General features: G+C 39.9%; 3 protein-coding genes across 8 annotated transcripts; 2 read left to right on the top strand and 1 right to left on the bottom strand.

Annotated features, from left to right (window-relative positions):
• Positions 1–65: 65 nt before the first annotated feature.
• On the bottom strand, positions 66–9,014 carry tfdp1a (transcription factor Dp-1, a). 4 transcript variants are annotated; one of them, XM_079357843.1, is made up of 13 exons: positions 8,667–9,014; positions 7,460–7,536; positions 6,640–6,725; positions 6,458–6,524; positions 6,174–6,295; positions 4,806–4,927; positions 4,552–4,717; positions 4,268–4,414; positions 4,102–4,170; positions 3,024–3,175; positions 2,061–2,227; positions 1,709–1,787; positions 66–1,315 (listed from the first exon to the last, which is right to left on the bottom strand). In XM_079357843.1, exons 3-13 carry the CDS (start codon positions 6,649–6,651, stop codon positions 1,177–1,179), a joined length of 1,242 nt encoding a protein of 413 aa, XP_079213969.1. In that variant the 5' UTR covers positions 6,652–6,725; positions 7,460–7,536; positions 8,667–9,014; the 3' UTR covers positions 66–1,176. The 4 variants fall into 4 exon arrangements, with proteins under 4 accessions (XP_079213969.1, XP_079213968.1, XP_079213971.1 ...); XM_079357842.1 differs by lacking the exon at positions 7,460–7,536; XM_079357845.1 differs by lacking the exons at positions 7,460–7,536; positions 8,667–9,014 and adding an exon at positions 8,546–8,635.
• Positions 8,222–15,675, top strand: dcun1d2a (DCN1, defective in cullin neddylation 1, domain containing 2a). 3 transcript variants are annotated; one of them, XM_079357849.1, is made up of 7 exons: positions 8,222–8,306; positions 11,865–12,081; positions 12,220–12,388; positions 12,721–12,851; positions 12,950–13,032; positions 13,638–13,734; positions 14,277–15,675. In XM_079357849.1, exons 2-7 carry the CDS (start codon positions 11,907–11,909, stop codon positions 14,354–14,356), a joined length of 735 nt encoding a protein of 244 aa, XP_079213975.1. In that variant the 5' UTR covers positions 8,222–8,306; positions 11,865–11,906; the 3' UTR covers positions 14,357–15,675. The 3 variants fall into 3 exon arrangements, with proteins under 3 accessions (XP_079213975.1, XP_079213974.1, XP_079213973.1); XM_079357848.1 differs by lacking the exon at positions 8,222–8,306 and adding an exon at positions 10,351–10,525; XM_079357847.1 differs by lacking the exon at positions 8,222–8,306 and having other exon boundaries at positions 11,493–12,081.
• On the top strand, positions 13,646–22,587 carry LOC306832842 (growth hormone-regulated TBC protein 1-A-like). Its single transcript, XM_079357846.1, has 9 exons — positions 13,646–13,734; positions 18,383–18,493; positions 18,991–19,136; positions 19,459–19,617; positions 20,030–20,154; positions 20,619–20,715; positions 21,235–21,407; positions 21,499–21,684; positions 22,005–22,587. Exons 2-9 carry the CDS (start codon positions 18,438–18,440, stop codon positions 22,104–22,106), a joined length of 1,044 nt encoding a protein of 347 aa, XP_079213972.1. The 5' UTR covers positions 13,646–13,734; positions 18,383–18,437; the 3' UTR covers positions 22,107–22,587.
• The last annotated feature ends 571 nt before the right edge of the window (positions 22,588–23,158 follow it).

Below are 23,158 nucleotides of genomic sequence, written 5' to 3' on the forward strand. Positions count from 1 at the left end.
TATCTTTACATCTGTAAAGACTGTCTATTGTTTAGCTTGAAACCCCATAATTTATAGAATCCAAGTTATTAAAACAATCTATATTTATTTTGCAAACTTATATTAGATTACAGAAAAGGTTTTTGGAAGAGTCAGTACATGTGTTGCTGAGTTTTAAAAGGGAGATCTTTAAAGGGGGTACATAAAGACCTATGCAACCACACATTTATTCTTACATGGATACATTTTGAAGGTCTATCTTCACCACTGGCCTCTAAAAGGATACTATAAGCTACAATCGTCGTAGGATTCATATACGTAACTCACAAACAAAGCTTATTTACCTAGAAGGAGCCTGGGTTATAAAAGTCTTTACCTTGCTGGTGCCATTATTTTGTAAACACTGCCAAGGCGTTTATAAGGGTGGTGATGGAGAAGTCCTTTTAAATCCAGAATACAAAAAAAAGAAAAAGAAAAAATGAACTCTAGCAAAAAAATAATAATCTGAAAAAAATGGCTGCCGACGGAACAGAAGGAAGCCAGCCCAACACAAAAAAGGATAAGAAACTATTTCAAATAATTGCCCAGAACACAAAACAAAATCATCAACACACCTGATGGAGCCCCATCCTGTGTTGCCATGACAACTGTATCAGGCTATTCAGAAACCATGGTGATGCACTAACAAGACATGTCAAAGCAGACACTTTGGCCATCTTTGAACATTTTGATCCTCGTCATGTCTGCCGCATGTCATTGCAAAGTAATAGAAATAACTATTCAAACAGGTACATAATACATTCTCCAACAGCAGTACGTTTTACTGAGGTCTTGTTTTTTTTCCTTTAGAGTGGGATGGCTTATTGAGAAGTGGACTAGACATACAAAGACTTCAGCGTGGTGGCCGGGCCACAGACTACAGTTCCCTTGGACGACGCCTCCCCCAGAGCAGTGGTGGTGCAGGTGCACGTGATTCAGGAGCAGAAAAAAGATGGGTGCCAAACACACCTCTGTTCTTTCAACATCATCTACACCCCTGAGAAAGCTGGACAGAAATACAGGCATAGGGGAGGGGGGGAGGGAACGGGGTGGGAGGAGGAGGGAAGGTTTGAGAAGCACACACAAAAAAAGGGGAGCTAAATTCCCACAATGAAGGTGGGGGACTGTGCTTGTTGGAGTGGCGTGGCGTAGACGATTTTAGTCCTCATCGTCGTTCTCGTCATACTCGTCCTCGTCATCATCATCTCCCATATAAGACACTGGAGTCTCCACACGAGAGCCGCTGTAGTGAGAGTCATTTGAGCTGGAGGCCATGGTGCCGTCAGTGCAACCGTCACTAAGAGGAGAGAAAGTGAAAAACAGCAGTATAAATTAGGAAGGGGTCTCCGTGGCTGTCGTGTTTTTAGATGTGTCATAGTCCACATGGCATAAAACAAGCAGCTTTGTGTGTAACTCCGAGATCGGCTCAGAATCGGCTCGACATGTGAGAACCTGTCTGTCAATGATCACAACCAAACAGGCTGAAAAGAGCTCAGCTCGAACAATCAGCCCCTGAACTGGGGCTGATAAATATACATGAATGAATATGAACATTTACTTGACCCATCCCACATGGAATTATTCTGACATAGTGGCTGAGAGTCGATCAAATGTTCCAGCATGTGCTTTTACAGTAAAAAAAATAATCTTAAGTCGTATTACATCCTTCACTACAGAAATGACCTCTCACCTGCTTGCAGGGTAACGTGTTCCGTTGGCAGAGGAACCTCCAGTGATGTAGACGTTACTGATTGGACCCTTCGCCATTTCTAGGAAAAAGAAGAAGATATTAACAAGCGGAAATACAACGTGAATACAGTCACTAGTGGTGTAACAGATCACAAATCTGATGCTTCAAAAACTGGCAAACTCTCATTCAATGCACGTTCTGTGTCCTCTTCTTCTACATTTAGTTTCAAGCAGAAAAAGAAGAACAGTGTGCTTATAGGAGAAATGAGTTTTTAAAAAGTTGTGTGACTGATGGCTTTTCGAGCAGCATGTTAAACAGGATTAAATCAGCGTATTTGGCCTGCGTCACTGACCTATAACGTAGGGCTCCAGAGCTTTGGGAACCAGGCTGCGTGCGACCTTCAGGTCTTCTGGAGAACATTTCCCAACCTCCAGACCGCATGCCATGCCCATCCGCTTCAGCACCTCGATGTCATCGTGGATCTCAAACATGCTGTCGAAATTGAACAAATACTCGAACCTGCAGGAGAGAAAGAGCGACAAACAGAAAACAGAAGAGTTGTGTCACCACAAATATTTTTACAACATTTCTACTAAAGGTCACACAATCCTTAAGGTTCAGGAAGGGTACAATAATAGTTCTTAAATTGACATTAACTCGCTGAAATCAGTGTGATGTCATTTTACTTGGCTCAGATGAACCTGAACCCTCGTGGTCACGTTTTGGATCCGCCTCAGTAGACTGAACGTTTCAGTATGGACGCTAACTTCTGGGTTGTGTGCAGTCTGGTTTGGATGAATCCTTTCAGGAAACGTATTGTATTTTAACACAATGCCGTGTGAAATGACATCACTTCATGTGCACCTCCAAATCAAAACAGATAAGGATGTTTAAAAAAAAAAAAAATTTAAAAAAAAAAAAGGAGGACGGGCCTTTCAAACATTAAGTTGTTAAATTGTTTATATGCTATGGGAAGTTTTGTATTATTTACTTAGCCATCGTGCAGATTACACCCAATCACATTTGTTAGTTGTGAACAGTTTCCCGTTTTATGTCTAAGTTTAAATTGTACAGTTTAAATGGTGTTTCCTTATATCTTTGTTCAGGTAAACAAACATATGGGAGAGGGGGGCAGTGTGTTCTGATTGTAACAAATGTTTCATGTTGTGTGTGTTCTTGTAAGCTGCTACTGGACGCTTTGAATTTCCCAAAGGATTTATAAAGACTGTCTATCTAACATCATGCTTTTTTCTCTATCATGAGCCTTAAAGATTGACATGCTAAATCACAAAAGGTGCTGCACGAAGTCACGTACTTGTCATTCGAGATGCTGCAGTCGATGACTGTTTTCTTGCTGGTGTTGACGATGATGAACGGGAGGTGGATGATGGAGTTGGGAGGTGGAGGTCTGATTGCTTGCTGCTCTGTCTGTCTGTTCCTCTGAACCAGGTTCTTAAAAGCTATTTGCTGTAAAAACAAGATCAAATGGGGCTGAAAACTTTGCAGCTGCAGAGAGCCGAGAGTTTGGGTCAAGAGAACAATCAACAATTAAAAAAAAAATCATTTGTCAGAAACTCTGAAGACATCAGTTAATACATATGTCTCGCACTAAACATTTCAACATATCATCTTACCCCACATCTAAGCACTAAATGTACATTACACTCACTGTCCAGTTCATTGGGTACAGCTATAAACACATCCCGGGTACATAGAAAGTTTTTCTTTTGTTCAGATGTTCAGAACTGTACTAAGCACACTGCTGCAGTCATAAACGTCATGTCTTGGTGGACTTCACTTTTAACTGTTGTGCTCCCATTTTGAATAAATGATAGGGGCAGCAATCCTGAGGAGCATCCTGATAAGACACCATGACAGTGTAATGTTACTGGCTTAAAAACATGTGCCGCTACATATGCAGAGTATCACTGTATCGCAGAGTAATCACTGACGTTAACTTCTGTTGAATGACATCAGTTGCGTTTAAAAAACGAGCACTGCCACAAAGAAAACGCCTGTGGACCCAAGCCTCAAATTGTAAATCAATACCTACTTTTCACTGAAAATAAAGTAGACGAAAGAAAGCCTTTTAAAATGACTTAATATTTCTTTCAATTCAGTCATTTTATTGCTGATATAATCTGACTAAAGCAAACCAACTAAACTCCTGTGACCAATGCCATCAATATTTGGCATCCTTGTATCCATAAAGTATTGCTACATATAGTATTGCCATGCATTTGTCTCCAATCCCTGATACAGGAGAAGAGAGGAATGCTGGACACAAGGCTCAACACCAGTGAAAACTACAGCCTTATTAATGAAGGTGATTTAATTAAAGCCTCTCTCAAACTCCAGATGAAAACACCAGGATAAGGAATCTGTTCACCCACCTGCAGTATGAGCTCCTGAAGCTGTGATTGTTTTTGCTTAATTCTCTCCAGCCGTCTTTGTCTCTCCACCTTCAAGTGAGAAGAACAGGAGTGATGACGCAGAACTGAGGAAGGATATAACAGTGTGAAAAACACTAAATATGTGGTAATCTCTACGTTTATTTACCTCTAGGTTTTGGCACTCCTGCGCTGAGTTTGTGGGAAGGCCTATCCACTTTATTTCCTTCTTCTCTTTCGAGATAATGTTCATGGCCATGAGCACATTGAGCGCATCGTACACACGCCGCCGAATGTTCTTCTGGTCATACACGTGCTAAGATGGAAGGCAAAACATAAATACGTTCAGAAACATGTATAAAGCACAAAATTCCTTTTTTTCCCCCCTCCACTTGACATTTTTTTCTGTAAAGTCTCTCATCTGTGAGAAAACAGAGCAGTTGTTGCTCTCACCGAGTCGTTGGGTGACATGTGGTTGTCTGCAGAGCTGAATTCTGCAACCAGCTCATCTGCCACTTCATTGTAGGTGGTTACTCCCTTCTTCTGCACCTTCTCACACACTTTCATGGAGAAATGCCTCAAGCCCTTTCCATTCTTCTCTCCTTTTTTACCCCGTTTCCTGTGGACAGAGAGCCTTAATATCACTTACTATGACTGGTGTTGTCTGACATTAAGAATCACCTTCTTTGAATATTCGTAAGACTCACCCTGATGACCAGGGAGACGCGTCAGAAGGTTGACTCTGGGCAAGGAACTGAGAACTGGGAGTATGGGGACTGTTCACCAAAATGGCATTGGGTATCGTAGGCCTCTGTGGTGTTCCGATCACCTTTGAAAGGGCAAAAGAAAGGAATGAAAACATTCAAAAGAGTGGGTTAGAGTTGTAGTGATTGTTTTAAAATCTGCAGTCACATTCCCAACGTGGACTTTTAAACAGGGTTTACATGCTATGATCTTTTCTGCTGTTCACTTGTAAAACATCCCTCCTATGGCCCTTTTTATCTGGTTTGATCTTGAACAAAATCAGTCTTTGATGCATGTTAAAAAAAAAAAAATTAAAAAAAAAACAGTTTTTAGTTCAACTGTTATTTATATGGCACTTGATGCTGGAGTTTGAAAAAGAAAAAAAAAGGATTCCTTGAAGCACCGTATTACCGCTATTAACCTCAGACAAATCTTGCACATAATGACTAACTACTGTTGTCCTGTAGAGTCCCCATTATGTGAGCTAAGGAGAATTTGAGGATTAGGACACAGTGGAGCTCAGATGCAGAAGTTGAGTTGATATGTTGCCCTCCTGAAGACAAGAAAAACAAAATTGTTTTTTAACTTACCAAAATAAGAATGTAATTAGAAGTCTCTGGCTAGTTTAGAAGCATTTCTGTTGCAGGCCACAGACTGACTGGTTGATACAAGGATGAGCTGAGCTCATAATGACAGGAACCTTTCAGTTAAATATGGACAAATTCAGATCTTTTGGCAGCATGACAGATGCACTAGCTGCACAGTTCAATAACTTATTGTGTCCAGTTTGCAATTCAAAAAGCTCCTTTTTAAACAATATCAAATATCAAATTCATTAAGATTGTGTTGAAATGAATACCACTCAGAATGCTTTACATATCTTAATTTTAAATGACCCCAGTTAGGGTGTTTGACTTTTTTTATTTATTTATATTTCAAACAAAATAAAATGTTGTTACTAATTATAAATGTAGAAGGTAGATGATATATTTCTTCTCTAATGTGATGTCTAAGCTGATTTCCGTTATGTATACATTTCCATGTATATAATGAGATGATGGGTGTAATCCTGCTGACTGTAGAGTCGATAAGCTTAGGATCAACGGCCTCCACCTACCCTCCACCCGGTCACCTCACAATGATAATGGAGGGGCTTACACAACAGTAAGAGAGCATGGAGACCTTACAGGCAGATATACTAATAAACACATCTTCAGGTCAGTTACACTTCAGAACGTGGAACTTTTAATTTCTAGGCTCTGAGTAAGGAATACACAAAAGCCTAATATTTTCCTCTTAAAAAGATGATAGTTGTGTGAAGCATCGCTCACCATGTGTGGCATATGTTGCATGTATGCAGCAACATTCACATTGGATGGCCCGAGAGTTTTGGGTAGCAACTGTTTGGCCACAGGGGCTGCTGTAGGCTGAACAGTAACCGAAGATAGGACACCTGAAAGAAGACATGACAACATGAGTAAGTCCAGCTCTTCATTGATACTCTGTTGCCCCCTATTGTCCAACAACATGCACAATGACCTATACCTTAAGAAGAGTGTTTCCATCAAGATGAAACAGCTTAATGTGGTAACAATGCAATTCTAGATACTTGTACCTTTGCTGGGGCTCAGATTCTGATCGATGAAAACCTTCAATTCTCCATTTGTTTCTATCAGAGCAGCCTGCAAAAGAATAGAAAAAGAACTTGAATACTTCAAAAAAACAATCACATTAAAGTAAAAATCAAACAATTAAAATTGAGATTATTTTGAAATATATGTTTGAAAAATGACTCACATCTTTAGCCATGATCCCAAAGGACCGGAGGAGTTGAGCTTCAGGCTAAAAAGGAAAATATTCTTCTTTTTGTCACTTTTCAGGCCCTTGAAGACAGAGAGCAGTGCCAAGTTTATAATTCCACTCAAACCTCACAATTCAGCCAAAATGCACCCCCCTTTTATAAACCTTTATTCTGAGGCCCATCTGAAATACCAGCTGCAAGCACATTGCACAAAGCTACATCACAAATGTTACTGACTGAAAAAAATGAGATTATTTCACTTCAATCTCACTTTAAATGAGCCTCTGAGGGCCATTTCTGAATGCACGGGGCATGAGGACCGGCATATGAAAAACACCCCTTGATGCTCACAACTTTTAGAAGAACAAGTGTGCAAAAGGCCTACTTCAGGTACCGAGCACGTCCGGAGGAAAGGCATCGACGAACTTCTGCTACAGGTCACACAAAACATGCTAACTTTAACACACAGGCGCGCAAAACTATTAATGCGAGCTCAATGAAAGCACAGCACAGTTGCATGCACTTCGGGTTGCAGGCGGTATTAACAGCGTTTATTTCACACGACGATAGCAAAGCATCTTTTGTTGAATGCAGCTAGCTATCAGTCACTGCTAACAGTTAGCTCTGCATTGAGCTTTAGCTAGCAAGTTAGCGTATGTGCACGTTTTCAAATGTTTCACATTAAATTGACCCCATTAGTAGTTCCGTGCTGGAGATCTCCAACACAGGTTTAGTGTGGTCAAAAAAATAAATAAAATAAGTGTATTTGCACTCGCGTGGTGAAATAAGTTAAAAATAGTGATTGTGTGCACTTACGAAGAGTGCACTCTCCTGTTTCTTCGACGGCTGTTGTTGTTGGCATTTGAGAATGGAGGAAGAGGAGGTCTAAATCCCTACCAAACAGGAAACATACTGAGCAATGTTCAGCTACTTTTTAACATATTTTATGTTTCCAAGAACAAATGATAACCTAAGTTGTCGAATATGTAACTTGTGTATGTATTTGTACTTCTTATTTCTCTGTTATTCAGAGTTATACTGGAAGCAGAATCTGCTGTTTTGAAGCTGCATACAAATAGGTCGTTTTCAATTAAAAAGAAAACCAAACCACTGAGTAAACACGTAAAACTTTGCTGTGAAACAAATAAAAGCCAAGTTTACTTCATTCCGATTGTAAATAGAAACTAAAACCAAACATATTTCACAGCTCTTGGACTTCCCGTTACTGCCCGGTCAATGAGATGATGTTTAATTGCGTATTGACAGATCTCTATCTGCAACAAACTGTTACAACAAGTTAACTATCGTCATCGAGGTTTTTTTTTTTAAATAAAACCCCAAATAAGTTCTTTTTTTCAAACATAATATTTTACTACGCACCTTGTGTCTGATAAATATATACTTTAAACATATTGAATGTATGGTGAATAATGTGAGCTAATTAACGCTACAAGTGCGACGATTCAAACTGTCATGGAAACGCATTTGGAACGTTGTTGTCATGAAAACCTTTTTTTTTGACATTTGGCGTTTGTTTAATAACTCCTTAAAACGTTAAATTAGAGGGCAGAGAGAAGCAGAGCAGGTTGGATGAATCAGCCGATCTCTATCAACGGGGAGAGTTCACTAACAGACTGAAACGAAGCCGTGCTAGTTACATACGGTAGGTTGACATATACTTAAAACATATATTTCAAGTTGAAGGAGTAATACACGAACAACTAGTTTGTAGGTCGCTAGTTAGAACTGTCTTTTCGGTAGTTTAGCCAAAGGGCTAACTAGCGAATAAGATGGACACAAGCGAGACCACCGACGCTTTGTTAGCCATCGCTAGCTATTGGCTTGCGCTGGGGCTAATCCACATCTGTCATACACAACACCGACAATGAGCTGCAATCTTACCATTGGTTAGCTTCGTGTCTATTTCGCTGTTATTATAACACAATAACTTGTCTAAAATGTCAGTAACTTTCTTTTGGTGACAGCTTGGTTTGAGAGCCACAAGTTGATCAATGTTGCTTACCGGTGCACCTCACAAGTTAGCAGGTTGTTTGTTAGCTTTTTTTCTATCCACTCTCCGCTAGCAGTGCTACAGCAGCGCGTCTCACAATCTGATCTTGGCGGTGTCTCGCTTTGGCGGGGTCTGATTGGACAGCATCGATGAGACGAAAGCAAAGCAGGCGAAGTAGCTCATGCCCACACCATCTGAATCTTCCGGGATAGGTCGATACAAACTCAAACCAGCTGTTAAGATACACACAGCGCCACCTGCTGTTCAGGAGCAGCAGGAGGTACATTTGATCCTGCACTTCTTCTGAACAGGGCTCTTCAATTACTGAAGTCGGCCCCTGAAAATTGCCATTGCTAAATGCCGTTTTTAGTCATCTTTTTTTTTATCTTAGCAGATGATATTTAGGCCCAAATGATTTGTAGTATGATTTAAAATCCAGTTCAAACATGCAATGACACTTCACCTCCTAAGATCTCACAAATATACTTTTTAAAAATCTATTTTAGTCCATTAGCTTCTTTGCAGTCGAAACAAATGGTAGACAATCTTTTTCTATGTCATAGTTTTGCGACATAAATGGCCTCCTCTCATTATTCTATTGTTTACACCTGTCAGAAAGCGAACATCATAATGAAACCAAAACTATTAGATCAAAAGTTGCTCATCTAGCCAATACGTTTTGTTTCTTTATCATGGAGTGTATAACATGATGTAAAATTGGGAATTTAAAGAAAATATGTTTCCCTAATATGTTTACATACTGCTGTGAGGAACACTTACTTGCTGCAGTCTGCCCGTCTTCCATTCAGGCTATGTCAAGTCTTCTTGCTGAGAAAGGATGGCTGACAGACAAAGATACTCTATCAGCAGCACTGCTGTTTTTTTTTTCACACTTGTCCAAGGGTGTAGTCATTTTCTTTTCACATGGTATAAAGTTCAGCTCAGCCCAGGCTAGCCAAAAGACTGTCTGTAGAAAAAACAGCTCTTGTGGCCTTTTTAGTGTTATATTAGGACTCCCATTCACATTTTGAATGTATATTTCAACAGTGAAAAAAACTGATGACACAACATTTTGAGCAAGCATTATTATAGCTTCCTGCATGCTATTGTCTGCTGCAGCCTTTTGAATGCTTTTTTCACACAGCAAAATACTTGGTAACACTTGAACACTTTTTCTTTCTGGCCAAATTGACCTGTCAGGAGGAAAGAAATGCACAGCCACCGTTAACACCTGACTGACATACTGTACTCCTTGAGTGAAGTGTGCATTCGATCATCAATGCCTGTATACTACCAATCCCCTAAATTTGCTGTGGTCGCAGGTCATTAGATAAAACAAATTCATGAAGATTATACATTACATAAGTTCAAAACACTTCACACTATATGTTACACAGGCACTGCCTTCATGGTTCAATTTCAGTTTTAAATAAATTCTAACTCTTTTTCTTCAAGTATTGTGTGTCAATTTAGTTGAACATAATCCCATACTGTGTGTATAATGAGCTCAGTGTCAGGTGTGTGTGTATAGAGGAGGGACTGCTGCTCATGGATGAAGGTTCATGAATGTGTGTGTTGATAAACAGCAAGACTGTCCAAAAGAAGTGAAAATGTGGGGGGGGGGGGGGGGGGGGGTTTGGCTTTATAGTTGAGAAGTGTACTTGGCATAAAAAAATCGTGAAGAAAACTATCTTTCTCTGTTCTCCTTACAAACAAACACACATCACAAATAGGTTCAATAAAAACTGGCATTAACATGTAAACATGACATCTTTACTGAAACCTCCAGTAACTGCTCTATTACTTCCGCGCATGCGCACTATGAGCGACAGTCGGGCTACCAAACTGGTCAAACGGCGGGTGTGAAAATGGTAGGTAACCAAAATAAACACAATCCCCGGCACTGCCTTTGGTGCCATTACAGCTTACCTTCAAGACTATTGTTGCATTATTAAAGTACATGCCGTGTCGCGTTTTAAGAAAGCCTACACTGGTTTAGTTACTTGTGTGCTTGCTCTTCTTCCAGGGAAGGTCAGTTGATATTTTGAGAGCAGCTAGCTAGCTACACGTCCCTTTTTTGGTAGTCTGTAACTTCGGCTGTGTGCAGGTCAGCAGTTCGATCTCAAAGACCAGACACACACACACAGGGTCGTTTAGGTTTAACCCGGGCAGACCCATAGGCATACTGGCAACCTATTTCATTGTTACCAGCACAATCGTTAGTGTCAGTCATACAGTCCGGCTAACTTGGCTAATGTTAGCTAATATAAGTTACTAGCTGGTAGTCTGTTGACAATGCTAAACCGACGTTACTAGCACAGTTTCCTGTGCAGTGTAAGCAGCAAGGGTAGACGCTTGACTTCAACTGGACACTATTGAGAAAGAGCTATAAAGGTTGGTTCAGTCATTGTGAACTCTCAGAGTTTTAGTCTCCGGTTTCAGGAAACACTGCTCTTCTGTCAAGTGTCTGTGAGGAGACATCAGCTGTTGTGAAGAGATGGCAGTGTTGTTGTTGTGTGTGTGTGTGTATATATATATATATATATATATATATATATATATATATATATATATATATATATATAGTTGCATTTGTAAGGAATAAACTTACTTATGTAGTTTTAGAATGACTTTAAAGCTCACTGTAATTTGTTATTGAAATCGGAAAACTTATAACTTTAGTACCAAAAAAAGTTTTAAATAAAATATTATATATATATTATAATATTATTATATTCATTGATAGATTGATTGATGAAGTTTGTGTCTGGCCAGGTGGGGGCTTGTGAAACACTCCCGACTTGTTGCACCTCTAGGTCCTGGTGATGGCATCCCATTTCCCTGCTCATGTTACATCTATGACTAGTTATCTGAGGGGCCCACTCGGGTACAGCATGTGCTCCGAGAATCCATAACATCCCCCTTCAGAAAAGACCATGTCGCTTTGGACAGGACATAATTATCACCACCACGACGTCTGGGCCCTTTTAAAGAGTGTTTGTCAGCGTGACAGACTAACCCTTTGAAATGTGTGGCAGAGCGTTTTTGGACTGTTTCCTGTCCTCTCTTTTTGTTGCCTGAATGCCTGTAGATGTGTGTGTGTCACTGTGTGTTGTTGTTTGTGTTTCGCTCTGTGTTTGTGTGTTGTTGTCTGTGTTCCCCGGTCTGATCGCGCCTGTGTCTGACAGCCCATGTCCTGTACTCACACAGCATAAGCTGAAGTCTTCACAGAGGGACAAGGTACGGCAGTTCATGTCCTTCACACAGGCTGGGGAGAAGACAGCTGTGTACTGCCTGACGCAGAATGACTGGAAACTAGAAGTTGCTACTGACAACTACTTTCAGAATCCTGATCTCTACTGTAAGGAATCCATGAAAACATCAGTAGACCGGAAACGCTTGGAACAGCTCTACAACCGCTACAAAGGTGAATCTTTTATACTATTTTAAAGTATTAACTTTGATCGAGTTGTTACACAATCAGAGAAGTCTAGATGCTACTTGTTTGCTCAAGGTGTTGCAATAACTTTGTTTTGTTTTGTTTTGTTTTGTTTTTCTTCAAAAGATCCTCAGGATGAGAATAAAATCGGTATTGACGGGATCCAGCAGTTTTGTGACGACCTCTTGCTGGATCCGGCCAGCATCACGGTGCTGGTCGTAGCGTGGAAGTTTCGCGCCGCCACCCAGTGCGAGTTCACAAAGAAGGAGTTTCTCGACGGAATGACAGAGCTTGGGTGAGTGTTGACATCAACAGGGTGTGACATGTTCTCAAAGTGGGACACAAACAGTGAGCCCGAGGTCTCTTTGCATGGTGGTTCTCTTAGTGTAGCTCCAGAGAGGGAAGGCTTTCTATATTTAGACTCAGTAAACCACCGCTTGAGTATTCAGTGTCTTTGTGGAATGGCTGGAGGAGCTGCACTGTTTTGACTTTTGAGTTTAATATATCAAAGTTAACTTGATCTGAATTGTCATCAGTGCTCAGATTGTCGTGCTACAGCTGCCTTTTGGGTTGGAGTGTGTATTAAATGACTGTTTTTTCATTTCTTAATTTGTCTATTTATTTTAGGTGTGACAGTCCAGAAAAACTTAAGGCCCTCTTGCCAAGGTTAGAGCAGGAACTGAAAGATAGTGGGAAGTTCAAGGACTTCTACCAGTTCACCTTTAACTTTGCTAAAAATCCTGGACAGAAGGGTTTAGGTAAGAAGACTGATAATAACATCTACTTGCTGACTGCTGTAGTTGGTCATTGTAACAAACTGTTGGAATGAAGTGCTCTGATTTTCCTTTGTGTTCAGACCTGGAGATGGCTGTAGCCTACTGGAACCTTGTTCTCTCAGGACGATTTAAGTTCCTAGACCTTTGGAATAGATTTCTTTTGGTAAGTTAAAAAATGACATTTTGTGATTACTGGGTAGCTCAAGAGTGCTTCACGTAGAGAGCCCTTGCTGCAGCCAGCCCAGGTTCAACTCCAACCCTTGGTGCTTTGCTGCTTGCTTTCCCTACTCTCTGTTCAAAGTATTTTTCTTAAAAACACAAAATAAAATTATGGATTCTGGTTATGAAATATGCCATATAAGGTCACGTGTCCACAAAATAAAATTATGGATTCTGGTTATGAAATATGCCATATAAGGTCACGTGTCCACCTAGCGTTTTTTTTTTCTTTCTCAGTGCCAGCGTCTTATGCTCAGTTGTGTTCAATGGGTAACGGGTGTTTGCAGCAGAAAGCGGCCGCCTGGCTGAAAAGTGCAGCGCCCAGCATCTTTTCAACAAGCGCTCTGCCGTTTTTGTGCGGCCGCTCCGAGAGCTCACGTTAAAAACCTCAGTCAAAGAGTCACCTGCCCACTCCTGGACCTTCAGTACACATGCTGGCTTGCTGGTCCATTAGTGAAGCTAACTATGTTGTGATCATGATAAGCATGTCTGCAAGCTTTGGCTTAACCACTTACATACTAATATGTTCTTCCACACTGACTATTGCAGGAACACCATAAACGATCAATCCCAAAAGACACATGGAACCTATTGTTGGACTTTGGAAACATGATCGCAGACGACATGTCAAACTATGACGAGGAAGGTGAGTTTGGAATGATCAAAGCACCCAGGTGTCTTTTTAACTGCTAATATGAGGTCTGTAAAATGAAAGGTGGCTAGCAGAAAACAACAGCAAAGGTCACAGTAGACAGCGTTGCTATGAACATGAAGAATACTTTAACTTTCTGCTGGCTTCCTCAACTTTATAATGAACAGCCAGCTGTTATTTAGCACCCTCCCATTAGTCCAAAACAAGCAATCTGAACGAGGAGATGGCAATCATTTAGGTCCAACAGCTCCAGCTCTCCTTTTTATACAAACCTAAAACAGAATTATCAAAAGAGTAATTCTGCATTTATTAACCAATGTTAGAAATGAGTGAATGTGAGATGTTCAGTTTGCAATATAATTTCAAAACACATCTGCATTTTTTACTTGGAGAATTATTAAGACAATAACATGAAATATAAAACAAAATATACATTTACTCTCTGTGTCTGAATCCCTGGGAATGGGCCTTTAACCAGTGAATAGAGACTTTCTTATTTTAACAGCTGTAACACTAATAACATGTTTCTCCCTCAGGGGCGTGGCCAGTCCTTATAGATGATTTTGTGGAATTTGCTCGACCGATTGTAACAGGATCCAAACGCAAAACTCTCTAAATCCAAGCCCGCCTCTGGGAAGCCAGAACCTTGTTTCTTTTACAGTGACTTCATAGTTTTTTTTAAGACTTGTACAAAAAAAAAGTGAAAACCGTAGATCAAACAGAAGCACTTGAAACTGTCAGGAAACCACCTTTCAGGGAGCTGAGTAAAAACTGTGCGCAGAACTGGCCACGTGGGGTTTTTTTTTTCTTTTTTTTTTCTTTTTTCGTTTTTTTTGTGTGTCTTTCTGAGAGCGAGGCGTTGTATGGACATTGCCAGATTCACGTCTGTCCCCACGGCGGGACTCTCAGTATCCTGGACGCCTCCTCGGCTCTGCTCCAGGACGAGCTCTACCTGTCAGGCGCGGTGAGCAGGGACGGACACAGCTCTGGGAGGAAGTTCAATGACTGTGTGTCCTCTAAAAGGACCGGAGAGGAGGAAGCTGTGTGTCTTAGGATTCTTCCTAGTCAGCTTCGTTTTGTTCATGAAACTCTGAGTGACTGTGCAAAGATCCCGTGTCTAACTCTCACTTTGGGACAGAGTGCTCGCTACACCAGCACCAACACAACTGTTGCAGTTTTTACTGAACATACTGTATCTATTGGGACAGTTTACAAAGACGGCTATATGAAGAATAATATAAATATGTTCCATTTATAAATGCAAAAGAGGATTCTTTAATGTACAGTAAATGCTACGATCTCTAACGGGATGCCTGGATATTGTGGGTGATATGCTGTTGGTTTGATTATTAGGTGGACGTGTCGAGTCATGGAGTTGTAAACTTCTCATGGAAAGCATGTTAAACACATTTTTTGTCACCCCGGGCTCGTTTCACAAATACGTTTTCACTCAAGTAAAGGCAGTGCTTTAACTAAGATAACTGATATTTGTAAATGGGGTTCATATCTCCACTTGATCTCAGACGGGAGAGGGTCTTTAATCAACAGGTTAGCATATTCAGTCCTGTCCACACTACCAACGTTTTGCTTTCAAAAGATGATTTCTCTCCCCGCCGTTAAGGAAATAGTTTTACTTTAAATCCCTCGGAGAGATTAGTAATGCTTCAGCAGCATTTAATCAAAGAAATGACAGAGCCCTTAGGATTGCATGGCACATGTCGGTTCAGGACACTAAAGATGACGAAAACAGGACAACGACGTAAGCCTTAAGAATAAATATCTCTGTTCAATATTTATGTTTCTGTTCAAGCCCATCTGTTCAGTATTACTGACGGTAGTGAACATTTGAATATATTGTTGATACATCATGTAAGTAGCCTAAGTATATTGTTCATTTCCGAAAGATGAATAAAGCATGAGTTTTTTCATAATTTACTTTTGTGGTTTAAAATGGACACATCTCTTTACACACACAGTAAATATCAACAAAGCTGCTTGTGCAATAAACAATGTGTATAGCTTTAAATGAACACTGATCCATTTCAGAAATCTCTAAATAGGTGTTTTCACACATGTCCAGATTATGTTACTTGTCTTGAGCAAGTCAGTCAATGTTTTTTTTTTGTTTTTTTTGTCACAGACTGAGGAAATCCACAACAGTCTCACACTTTCATTGTTATGGGTTGTTTTTTTGTGTTACTAAAATTTTTGTAAACTAAAAAACACATTTTTAGGTAAAATGCAGCTAAGTGTTTGGAGGAGAGAGTCGGGGATGTCATGCAGCCAAGGGCCGAAGTCACACCTGAACCCTGCTGCTTCTGCAAGGAAGACCTGCCTGTACATGGGACACGCAACATAAACGCAAGGATATCTGGCGACCCCGCCTGACACTATAATGACAGTTTTTTGCCTTTATGCCAATGCTGTTGTATTTTCACAGTATCAATGAGTGGTCAGAAATGAACTTAGAGAAGAGTATGGAGCTGCTTTATTATATGCATGATGATTTACCCATCACAGGATATTTACATCATCAAACTGGCCCACTTAGTCGGACAGATTTCCTGAATCTTTCCTGCTGCTTCCACACATGGCCTCACCTCACATCAACCAGATTTTCTTTTCCAAGGGGTCTGGCAGGAAAAGGTCAGGGAAGATATTGCCTTAAAATCTGAGTTTGTGGTCACACATGATGAATCACCCCAAAGATTTCAGAGAAATGTAAGGATGTAACGTGTACCTGTATGAAAAGACATGTTAGATTGTAAGCACTCACTATACATGGCAGATCAAGTGATTACAATCACTGGGATCTTTTCATGTTACTGCAAAATGTTGTTGCGCGGTTATTAGGCAATGTGTTGTCATCACTGCCAACGTCTTGCCGCTCTGTAATTATTGTGTTGTCACAGCACGTGTGTAACAAGGCAGCGTAACATCCCTCGTGTGTAAACACAGAGTGACAACTCAATGTGTCAACACCATGTAACGCTGAAAACGTAGCGTGACAACTAAAGACAAAAAACACCGAAACTGTGTGATCACTGAGTTTCAATGTGTTTTACACTGACAGTGTGTTGTCACTTTTTTTGCCCTACAGTGTTAGGTGTGTTATCACAGTTCAATCACATTTTGTTGTTGTGATGTGTTGTACCAGTGATGTCACAGTGTGTTGTTGTTCGGGAATTCTCACACCGTTGAGTGTGTTTTGTGAATATATTCTCATGCTATAATGTAATTTTGCTCTAGAACATTGTGATCTAACTGTGTGTTATTGACTTGTGTTACTCACTGTGCTCTTACAGTGTATTGGCTTGTTATGTTGTTGTGTCTTGTTATTTTGGTGTCATCCTGCAATGTCGCAGAATCTTATTTTAGTCATGACATGTCACAATCTGCTGTTGTAGTGTTTCATTGCAATATCTTGGGACACTATTCAGATGTGCTGTGTTGTCTTGTGTACTCCACACTTTGCTGTGACACAGTTTTGTTACAGTTTTTTGTCACGGTGTGTTGTTTTAGTAACTTTTTTCCCCTTGAGGAAATTTGTCTTGGATTTAAAGTGGCGCCTAACATGCAGCTGCTTTCGCTCAATCAATAAAAAAAAAAGAAAAAAAAAGAAACAACACATCCATACATCGACAAAAAGGCACAACCCAACACAGAACAACACAGCCTGTATTGCACATAAACCATATGACATATCTGTACATCAGATACATCATGCACTTCTACATGTACTTAAAAGCCTACATCCACGGTGACTTTCCTTTCTTCAGTATCAGCCAATAGCGACGCTGGATTTAACCCGGCTCTTGAGCATCCAATCAGGGCCTGATGTGCTCCGGGGTCCCCTCACTAGTTACCTTTACCTTACTGTCTGTACTCAACGCACATATGATGTCAGTTTATTGCACTTAACTAAATTTATTAAGATTCTATATCAATATCTTTCACCTGCAAGTCCTTTTTAATAAATTCTTTTAATAAGTTATCGAGTTTACAAAAGGTAATTCATGGTGTGACGTTCATGAGTATGTTTTCATTACTTGCACAAAGAAACCATATAAAGAATTGTAATGTTTTTGTTACCTTTCCAAATGGAACTTATTCATTGATGTAAACTGCAACCTCACCACTAGGTGACAGTAACTCCTACAGTAAAATGAAGTAGTCTTTCTTCATAATAATGGTTTTCCTGGCAGTGTTGAGTTGTTATAAAATACTTTAAGCGCAGTGTTATTGTGGTGGACTTTGGACACTCTTAAATTCTCGAACATATTCGAGAACAAACAAGGTGCAGAAAACTTTATTTGAGATTTGAAAAAGGAGGAGAATATCTGCCGTCCCTACAAACAACACTGTTGCTAAAAGTACAAGAACTGGCACAATGTATTGTCACAGAGAGGAATATGCTGGGGGGGATACATAAGCAGACATTGCTATTTCTCTTCCTTCAATTGTTTGGCATGCAAATAAAGCTGCTACCTGTTAGGAGGTTACCTGGACGTTATTTAAACCAGCCCCTCCTCTTAGTGAATTGTAAGGTGAGACAGAAAAGACTCAGACTGCGTTGTTATTTACTTTGACAGCAGCCATTTCTTTACCAACTGAAGCAAATGACATAACCTCCTCCGTGCAGGTTCCTTATAGCCTCGGTGAAGGACTGTACCGGCAGCACCTGACAGGCTAAGGAAATGGAGATAACAGGAAATGCTGCTCAACCCCTTACCTGTAGTAATGACAGTGAAAGGTGAGCTTTAAATTAATGTGTTTTGCCTTTAAGGTTGTTAGTTGTATATTGTTATTTACTTCCAGACCATGAATGACTTACATCAGCGTCTTTTGTCATTTAATTTGCACTTTATGTTTTAAGTAAGATACAAGTAGAGCTTACTAATAAAAAAGGCAAGCAATAAGTTTGCTATAATAAAATATTTTATCAAATGATCATTTGTTCTTAAAATAATATTTCTCAGATGTGAGGCTATTTATTCATATATATATTTGGCTTTTATTAAGCGCATTGTTTGTAATCCTACAAAGTGAGTAATTTGAAACTGACTGATCATCCAGTGAGGGCATTTGATCTCCCCTACAGAAACTGTATCCGTTGGAGGTTGTTGTAATGTCTGTCATCAGGTAAAATGAGAGAGAAAGGAGGGGCGGAATGAAAGAGAGCCTACTGTCAGTCTTTTCTTCACAGTTTTGTTTGTTTGTATTAACGTTCATCTGGATTTGCCCCTGCAGGGTTGACCCCTATGGCTTTGAAAGACGTCATGACTTTGAACCTTACAAGGAGATGATGAACGAGTATGTAGCAGTCCTCAACAGAAGATCAATGAGATGGTCCAAGCTCCTTCAAGAGAAACCACACGTTGAGAAGAACCTGACAGGTACTACTAAGGCAGGGGTTCCCAACATTTTTCAGCCTGCGACCCCCAGTATAATGGTGCTATAGAGACTGGGGACCCCCAGTATAATGGTGCTATAGAGACTGGGGACCCCCAGTATAATGGTGCTATAGAGACTGGGGACCCCCAATGTCCCTGGAGGTGTTTAAAACATCTGACATTGCACACAGCCATACACACGATTAGGCCTCTCCAAACATTGGGGATCCGAACCCCCACTTTTTGCAACACTACCACTCTTCTGTTTTAGTTAGTTTTGGTTCTCTTGGGACATATGATGTTATTGTAATATCTGTTTTGGAAGTGAAAAGGTATGTGCGTAAAGGTGTGCCCAATGAGCATCGAGCCAGGATATGGATGGCAGCCAGTGGAGCACATGAACAACTGGAGAGCAACCCGGGTTATTACCAATCTCTGCTGGCCATGGAGCATGACACCATGCTGAAGGACACCATTCATACAGGTGAAACAATGGGCATTATTTTTACAAGACATTCAAAGAAAACAGAGGTTGTAAAACTACAATAATATTAAATGACATTGTGTTCTAGTATTGGCTTATGTCTGAAGGGTATAGTGTGTCGCATTTTACCACCAGTCTCTCAGACCAAAACAGCACTCCCTCAGCACACGCTTCCCCTCCTCCCTTAGTATGCTAAATGGCGCATTTGTAGGACTGATCTGTATTCCAAAATAAATCCCACAGAAGATGAAACAACAATTTTTTTTGTGGTATTCTGTTCGTAACACCTGATTTTCCTATTATGAAAACTAGACATACTGTAGGTGCTGTTAAAAACATGATTACGCAATGCCCCATCGCCATGGTACCGACACAAAGGTCTGTAGTACTAATCCTTTCATGTTTCTGGCAGACATGCACAGGACGTTTCCTGACAATGTCCTCTTCAGAAGCAAAGCAGAACCGAGTCTGCAGAAAGCTCTTTTCAATGTGCTGCTTGCCTATGGACACCATAACAAGGCAGTGGGTTACTGTCAGGTAAAGGAAATATTTTGTCTCCTCTCATTTTATATAACCTCTGTTTACCTTTAAGAACTAGACAGGCAAATTCTTTAGCTATTTAAATATGTAAAGAGTTTCAACCAAACTAAGCACCAATAACTTTTGGGCACAACATCATATATACATCTGCAAGATTTTTTTTGTTTGAGTTACATTATGAAATAGCGTAGCTGCTGGGACTAGCTGAGACTAGCTGCACTGAAACTTTTGTTTGTTTTTGGTCAAGTACTCGCCGCATTCAAAAGACTGTCCTATGTCTGTAGGACTACTTTGCATAATCTTCATGGGTCTATAAAGCTTTGCAGAGAAGCAGACAACAATGAGCTCGAGGAAAAAAATTTCAAACCTTTAAAAGTATTTGCTGGGTCTTAAAGTCCTGGGTAATTTTGATGAGAACGTATTGATTGTGCAATTAACCGCTGTGCTGGGTTTTTTTCCAGGGTATGAACTTCATTGCCGGTTACCTCATCATCATTACAAAAGATGAAGAAAGCTCCTTCTGGCTCATGGATGCGTTGTTGGGCAGAATGCTCCCAGGTACTGTGCCTGGAATTATGTGAGATGTGAAAAGTGAACTTAACAATAAAAAGGGCAAAATGATTGTTCAGCCCATTCATCTAATGTGAAGCATGTTTCATTCATCGGACGTAGCAAACGTAACAACTGTTATTTCAGTTGGTTAATGACACAGTCTTGTGTCATAGCAGAGAAACCAAAAGTCTTTGCTTTGGTCAAAGTAAAAGTATGTTAACATCTTAAACAATTACAGTTTAAGGTACACCAGAGCACTGCACTACAGTTAATAAGACTACTCGTAACAAAGATCTGCATCCAACGATTCATTTATAGTTTAAGATCATTAAAGCAGCTGACGTATTTGTTATAAGGAAGGACTTGGCTATAACAATGTTTGCATCATTAACTCTGCCATGGTTATTTAGTTTTCATCGATTGCTTTGTGGTACTCCACATGGAGAATTAATTCTTCCAAGTAGGTCATAGCCAACACTATTATCTCAAGCTAAAGCTAGCTAACCAATTTTTGGTATGTTTCAGACTACTACAGTCCAGCTATGTTGGGCCTGAAGACGGACCAGGAGGTTCTTGGGGAGCTGGTGAAGGCTAAATGTCCTGCAGTAGGACAGCTAATGGCCCAGTATCCTGGCATATGGACACTGGTGGTGTCACGTTGGTTCATCTGTCTCTATATTGACATACTACCTATTGAGGTGAGGAAATGTTCAGGTTTAGTTGTAGAGGCAAATGGACCTTTCATGCGTGAAGGCTCATGATTTGTTTTGTGGTTTCTTGTACTTACAGACAGTCTTGCGGGTCTGGGATTGTCTTTTCTATGAGGGCTCCAAAGTTCTCTTCCGTGTTGCTCTGACACTTATCATCCACCATCAGCAGGAGATATTAAGAGCTCGCTCTTTGATGGATGTGTGGGAGTGCTTCAAACAAATAACCAGTGGAGCTTTCACTCTGGACTGTCACAATTTCATGCAGGTGGGATGAAAATATTGTAAATGTAACCATTTGATGCACTGCACCAGAGTTAGCCTTAAGCTAATTTACATCTGCAGACCCTTGGCAGGTATCAAAACAGCATATATATAAAAACAGACATCACCCTCAGCAAGACAAGTCACAAATAATATATACTGCACATGAAATGTCACTTGCAGGCGCGCACACACACACACACACACACACACACACACACACCTTGTCAGCCCCATGGGGGGATTAAAACAGTTCTTAAAGAAAATGATGGAATAATGTTGAAGTTTAATCATTTTTATTTCATTCATTTATTTATTTCACAGAAAATCTTTGCAGAACCTGGAAGCTTGTCTATGGCAACGATTGATAAACTGAGAGAGAAATGCAGACAACGAATACTGGAGGAACAATCTGGACAGCCATAACTATGGCACCAACAGCTTTCATTCAACTTATTATCAGGGGGTAAAATAAACAATCACCTTAGGGACAGAAACACCTATTCATTGCTTTTGTAAATTTCTATCTTACACTCTGTCCCAATTGACAGGGAAACTAAAGGATGTGCTAAAGATTGTCACTGAGGATGAACATTTCTGCTGCTAAAAAAAACTTTAGTATACTCAACTGAATCTGACATATATTCATTATTGCACTTTAGTAATACTTCTTTGCATAAGTAGTGTGGAAGTATGAGTATGTGTTTATTGCAGAGGAAAATGAGGGAATTCATATTGTTTACACTGAAACATTGTTCAACCTGACTTGTTGTTTATTAAGTAAAATTAGAAGTCTAGTATTTTGTGTGGGAGCTGCTGTCCTGATTATTTCTAGTTGTTAAAAAAAAATCTAACAAGTGGCCCAATGTTTATCCAAATAAAGGTGAGGATAAGTAGAAATAACTGAGTGAGATTATCTTAAAAAAAACAACAGTTTATCCATGGGTCCCAGAACCTGAGGTTTATACACTCAAAATCCTTTTAGACCCAGAAAGTCCCAGAAAGACTGAACTGTAGGAAATAGATTTTGCTCGGCAGGTATTCACAAGATGTGTTCTGGAAATAAAAAAACATGTGTAATATGATAATGCAGATTAAGACAATATATGTGTGATGTGATTTTATTATATAAATAAAGAGCTCATATTTCAACCTGAAATTGGTTACAACCATGGACACTGCTTTTGCTTACTCTTACCTTATAAAGGCAGATCATATTAAGATCATAATTCATGTTCAACAACTCCCTTAGCAGGAATTAGGAGTATTGAGGGAAACCTATTAGTTAATGGCCTATCAGCTATATGGTTATGTAGAATAATGTACTAATAAGCACTTAATATTGGCTAATAAGCAGTCAGTGTGCTAATGAGCAACTTGTTAGTGGGGAATCTTAATTTACAGTGTTTTTCAGTGTTCATCTTGATAGTTGTTGACTTCTTTCGCTCTTGAAGGTTTTTTTTGTCTTGGGTCTATTT

This window comes from Symphodus melops, assembly GCF_947650265.1.
Source record: "Symphodus melops genome assembly, chromosome: 12".
Classification (NCBI taxonomy): domain Eukaryota; kingdom Metazoa; phylum Chordata; class Actinopteri; order Labriformes; family Labridae; genus Symphodus; species Symphodus melops.

What these genes read in the sequence shown, in the direction of transcription:
- tfdp1a (XM_079357842.1), bottom strand. An exon ending in TTCAGGAGCTCATACTGCAG is followed by an intron (nt 3,176 to 4,101) that starts GTGGGTGAACAG and finishes TTGTTTTTACAG; the next exon opens with CAAATAGCTTTTAAGAACCT. An exon ending in TCTGGAGCCCTACGTTATAG is followed by an intron (nt 1,788 to 2,060) that starts GTCAGTGACGCA and finishes TCTTTTTCCTAG; the next exon opens with AAATGGCGAAGGGTCCAATC.
- dcun1d2a (XM_079357847.1), top strand. Translation starts at nt 11,736, where the DNA reads ATGCCTGTAGATGTGTGTGTGTCACTGTGTGTTGTTGTTTGTGTTTCG. An exon ending in GACGGAATGACAGAGCTTGG is followed by an intron (nt 12,389 to 12,720) that starts GTGAGTGTTGAC and finishes TATTTATTTTAG; the next exon opens with GTGTGACAGTCCAGAAAAAC. An exon ending in GTCAAACTATGACGAGGAAG is followed by an intron (nt 13,735 to 14,276) that starts GTGAGTTTGGAA and finishes TTTCTCCCTCAG; the next exon opens with GGGCGTGGCCAGTCCTTATA.
- LOC306832842 (XM_079357846.1), top strand. Translation starts at nt 18,438, where the DNA reads ATGGAGATAACAGGAAATGCTGCTCAACCCCTTACCTGTAGTAATGAC. An exon ending in GAAGGACACCATTCATACAG is followed by an intron (nt 19,618 to 20,029) that starts GTGAAACAATGG and finishes TGTTTCTGGCAG; the next exon opens with ACATGCACAGGACGTTTCCT. An exon ending in AGGCAGTGGGTTACTGTCAG is followed by an intron (nt 20,155 to 20,618) that starts GTAAAGGAAATA and finishes GTTTTTTTCCAG; the next exon opens with GGTATGAACTTCATTGCCGG.